Source organism: Prenolepis imparis, unplaced genomic scaffold (genome assembly GCF_030444845.1).
Source record: "Prenolepis imparis isolate NDT839.2.m4 unplaced genomic scaffold, iyPreImpa1.0 SCAF_184, whole genome shotgun sequence".
Taxonomy (NCBI): domain Eukaryota; kingdom Metazoa; phylum Arthropoda; class Insecta; order Hymenoptera; family Formicidae; genus Prenolepis; species Prenolepis imparis.
The window spans coordinates 1-4,978 of record NW_028141342.1 but is presented as its reverse complement, the minus strand read 5'-3'; the positions used below and the strand labels follow the sequence as shown (position 1 = coordinate 4,978).

The 4,978-nt window shown below is 30.8% G+C and overlaps 1 protein-coding gene across 2 annotated transcripts; it reads left to right on the top strand.

Moving 5' to 3' along the window:
* Positions 1-761: 761 nt before the first annotated feature.
* On the top strand, positions 762-4,560 carry LOC145947911 (uncharacterized). 2 transcript variants are annotated; one of them, XM_083057675.1, is made up of 10 exons: positions 762-1,423; positions 1,502-1,729; positions 1,830-2,033; positions 2,455-2,517; positions 2,632-2,697; positions 2,842-2,889; positions 3,503-3,728; positions 3,848-4,007; positions 4,265-4,389; positions 4,550-4,560. In XM_083057675.1, the coding sequence occupies exons 2-7, from the start codon at positions 1,525-1,527 to the stop codon at positions 3,508-3,510; spliced, it is 594 nt and encodes a 197-aa protein (XP_082913801.1). In that variant the 5' UTR covers positions 762-1,423; positions 1,502-1,524; the 3' UTR covers positions 3,511-3,728; positions 3,848-4,007; positions 4,265-4,389; positions 4,550-4,560. The 2 variants fall into 2 exon arrangements, with proteins under 2 accessions (XP_082913801.1, XP_082913802.1); XM_083057676.1 differs by lacking the exon at positions 3,848-4,007.
* Positions 4,561-4,978: the final 418 nt, after the last annotated feature.

The following is a 4,978-nucleotide window of genomic DNA, read 5'->3' as shown; positions in this document are numbered from 1 at the left end:
CTAATCAATTGTGGCCTATTTTAGGCTCGGTGAGACCCAACCTTTCTGATATTTTTATCATAGGTTGTTACTATGGTTCCAAGAAACCGTATGATTGTAATGAATTTTTGCGTGATTTTGTGGATGAAGCAAAAATTCTAGCTGAAGGACTTGAGTATAAAGGAAAATCTATACGTGTATCCATAGATTCATTAATTGCTGATGCACCCGCAAAATCTTTTGTAACTGTCACAAAAGGACATACCGGTTACTTTAGTTGTCCAAAATGTACAACTGAAGGTGAATATATTAGTGGGAGAATGTGTTTCCCAGATATAAATTGTACTAGTCGGACAAATGAAAGTTTCCTTATACAAAGACAGATAGAACATCACACTGGGTCGAGTATTTTATCAGATATACCGAATTTTGGAATGATAAGTCACATCCCATTGGATTATATGCACTTGGTTTGCATTGGTGTGGTCAAGAAAATTTTGAATCTTTGGTTATCCGGACCATTAAATGTTCGACTGCCGGCACAATCAATAAGCAGTATTTTCAGATTGTCTATTGAAATGCGATCATCGATACCCGTAGAATTTGCCCGTAGACCACGGGAATTAAATTTTTTGAGCTTATGGAAAGCCACAGAATTCAGACTTTTTCTTTTATATACTGGTCCCATTGTTTTGAAAAATTATATGAAAAAAGATGTCTACAATAATTTTTTAACATTACACGTAGCCATTCGGCTATGTGTGCACTATCGTGTTCTCCAGATCTTTTACATATTACTTATGCGGAGTCTTTACTACAACACTTTGTGCAGTCATTTATAATCTTATATGGATCACATTATGCATCTTACAATATACATGCACTTATTCATTTGGCAGAAGATGTTAGAAAATTTGGACCCCTGGATACATTCAGCGCTTTTCGATATGAAAATTATTTAAAAAAAATAAAACAATATCTTAGAAAAGCTGAACGTCCTTTACAACAAATTCACAATCGTTTGACAGAATTGGAACATTGCTTATCGTTTGAAAAAAAACATAGAAAAATGGGTGTACATGGAATACACAATGCGGGCCCAGTGTTGCCTGGAATGAATGGTCCTCGATATTCAACATTTTCAAGAGCAGATTTTACCCTATCTATTCATAATCCAAATAATTGCTGTGGTTTAAACGATGGTTCGATTGTTATCATAGAAAATATTGTCAGTAATGCTGTTAATGATCTTTTCATTATTGGTCGAAAATTTATCAATTTAAGTGATTTATATACCGAACCATGTAATTCCTCCTTGTTAGGAATATATAAATCGACAGGATATGAACATTTATCGGTCTGGCCTTTAACTTCTCTGAAAATAAAATATGTAAAATTCAACATTTCTGATACATTATTTGTACTTCTACCATTGTTGCATAATGTACGTATATCTATTCTTTTTCTCGTTGATATGTATATTGTATACATTGCATACATTTTATACATTTTTATCTTTCAGATTTAATATATTTAATTTGGAAGATGGCTCTTCCGAACAATCTATTCCATTTACTAGAATTTGAGGATGGAATACAAGTAGTACCTGATAATTGGATACAAAAAGACAAGAAATGTTCGTATCCTAATTATAAAACAGATCATGATATTATTAAAGCAATAAAAAAACGGCAACCTCCTCAAGACAATTGGTTCACGTATCCAATTAAACGAATATTTGGTGTATATGGTAAGTATCACAAGAGTTCTTAATTTACTGTCTGTCTTGTTTGCAAACTATTATGAAAAACCTATTGTTTATAAAAATCATTATAATATATCATTTTTAGATTCCTACAATGAAGCACGCAGTAAAGTAAAAAAGGCTGAAATGAATTCCGACGTTAATACTGATATTGATGATAAAACACAAAGAAAAGTCAGAGCTAGAAAACAGATTGAGACTGATGATGAAAGCGATACCGATGATGAAAGTGATGATAGCAATCCATCATGCTTACCAGCATATCCAAAAGCGCCTAGAGTTTATACAAGTAATATTAAAATTGTTTTTATCACGCGTGTCTTTTGAGATATATTTGAGATATGTTTGAGATCAGTAAATATGGTTTGCATTGAAAAAAATTTAAAAAAAAAGAACCATTTGAATCTGTCTTTATAGTCGAGCAATAACATATTTAAAGAATATTTTGAATTTTGATAAACCATAAATATAGGGCATTGATATACACTGTTAGTATTGAAAATTTATAGTTTACATTACGTATAACGTATATTATAGATTTTTAGTACTAGCAGTGTATATCAAAATACGTCCAATTATCACGATATTAATATTGTCTCATATTTTCTCAATAATCTTATTCTATATTGTAAAAGGTCTTAAATATATATGTATATATATATATATATACATGTTTTTTTACACTTTTACAATTTTATATATTCTTTTAGATACGTACAAAGGGGATTCAAGCAAACATATTACACAAAAAGAAGCTAAAGAATGTATTAAAAGTAAGACAATTCATCTTTAGTTGATCATTTAATACTTTCAACAATTTTCTGTATTATAAGATCGTATAAATTTATGTATGTACATTCATAATACAATTTTATATATTCTTTCAGATACATACAAAGGAGATGCACACAATGAAACACAAAAAGAAAATGAGGAATATACTACAATTAAAAGTAAGACAATTCGATATCGTACATTTTTAGACAAGATGTCTGTTAGCAATTATTTAGATGATTATTTTTTATTTTAAATCTGTTTTGTAATATCTTATAAATATTTGTATATACACTGATAATATAATTTTTATATTCTTTCAGATACACACGACAATACACTAAAAGGAGATGAATATATTGGAATTAAAAGTAAGAACATAATTTTATATCTCAATGTATAATATATACAGGGTGTCCGGTGGTTCGCGTAAAACCTTTCATGGGCAGGTAGAGTGGGTCAAATCGAGTAGAAAAGTACTCTATCATTTTGCGAAATTCGCAATAATTAATGAGATATTAATTAATAAAGATCAACCAATACGCGCGCCTACAAGCGCGCGGCGAGAAGAGACAGCCCAGTGTTACGTGGTCGCTATGCATGCAGCAAGAAGAGACAGTTCAATATTACAGTTGCTAAGCGCAATACATAAAAAAATTTCGTCGCGTGCCTAGTAACCGTAAAACATTAGGCTGTCTCTTCTCGCTGCGTGCATAGTAACGTAACATTGGGCTGTCTCTTCTCGCCGCGCGCTTGTAGGCGCGCGTATTTTTATGCCGATCTTTATTAATTAATATCTCATTAATTATTGCGAATTTCGCAAAATGGTAGAGTAGTTTTCTACTCGGTTTGACCCACTCTACCTGCCCACGAAAGGTTTTACGCGAACCACCGGACACCCTGTATATATATATATATGTATAATTTATTTTTATATTTATATATATTTGTGTTATTCTTAGATTATCTCCAACGTATTGAGAGAATGTTAGCAGACATAAAATTTGACATAAATAATCTTGTTGAGCAACATCAACTTTTATCGACTAAAATAAATTCAAATGGTGGCAATCTGACACCAGAATGTCTTAGCCCTATGTCAAATGATGATGAATTAAGCAAATTGTCTTTCCCTCTGAAAACTATAGAAGAAATGGAATCTTTACAGAGTACGCTTTCTTCAAACGAGGAAAATTCAAAAGAACGTATGGTGAGTTACGTAAAGTGATATATATACATATTAACATATATATATATATATATATATATATATATATATTCATTTTTAACATATATCATTCATTTTGTACATGCTTTAAAAATTTTCAGTTTAATATATTGGCAGCTATTGGTGGAAGTACCTATGAAGAAATGTCTAAACGAATGCTTTTATATATTTTTACAAATGAAGTTGCTAGTTTATACAGTTGGGTAGGAGGAAAGGGAAAACGAAAACTTAATCAATTGGAAATAATGAAATTAATGTTTAGTAAGTTCAAATAGTGTTTATCAAACATAATTTGGATATTGAAATATCAATAAATATTAAAATTTTTAAATAAATAGATCAGGTTATTTATTAAACATTCTGGCAATTAAATATTCTAAAAATTAAATTTTTTTGAAAACAATTTTTTTCGTTTACTGCAAATATGATATCGCGAAGACGCATTTCTATCAATAGAAATAGTATGAAAGTACACTGAAAATAAAACATTTATAAAAACTGTGGTTTGTTTGTTGCAGAAGTTGTCAGGAAAACATTCCCTTGCGTCACGGAGAAAGATTTTGAAATAAAATGTAAAGATTGGTTCCGACACGCAAAACACAGATTTGAGAATGAGAAACGACGGCAAAATAATTCAACGCAGGTTAGGGTTTACGTTAAATATATTTATTAATAACTATCTATTACTGTCTTATAGGTCTTAATTCTGTATACACGGTTCTGTATACACATTTCAAAGATTGCGCATTCTTTCGAGACATTAAACTCCAAACTAAAAAGAATGGTTTGTTTCATTGTTTCAGCAATAAGATGCTAGAAGCATACTGATGAATACTTATATGACGTGGATGTGCCTGTCATTTGTGTCAAATGTGTCTAGTGCAATTGTCGTACATGGGCTATCTCATCGTGAGATTTCCACTGTTTACGTATCTGCCATCGCCGCTCGAAATAATGGAAAAGTCTCATCTGAAGAAAGATATGGTATGTTTTATATAGCGTCCCAGAAAAACTGAATGTGCAAACGTACAATTATGACAATTGTGATAAGGATGATAAAGATCATCGTTAGTTCATTTCATAGTATTATTCGTTAGTTTTGCGGTCCTAAGAGAAAATGTTACTATCCAGTGTTATATAATTTTATAGTGGAGAGTGAAAATTGTCGAAAAGGAAATAGATAATAACAGTAAATGTATTTGATTAAGTACTCTGCGTTGATACCACTGCTT

What these genes read in the sequence shown, in the direction of transcription:
- LOC145947911 (XM_083057676.1), top strand. Translation starts at nt 1,525, where the DNA reads ATGGCTCTTCCGAACAATCTATTCCATTTACTAGAATTTGAGGATGGA. An exon ending in ACGAATATTTGGTGTATATG is followed by an intron (nt 1,730 to 1,829) that starts GTAAGTATCACA and finishes TATCATTTTTAG; the next exon opens with ATTCCTACAATGAAGCACGC. An exon ending in GGAATATACTACAATTAAAA is followed by an intron (nt 2,698 to 2,841) that starts GTAAGACAATTC and finishes ATATTCTTTCAG; the next exon opens with ATACACACGACAATACACTA.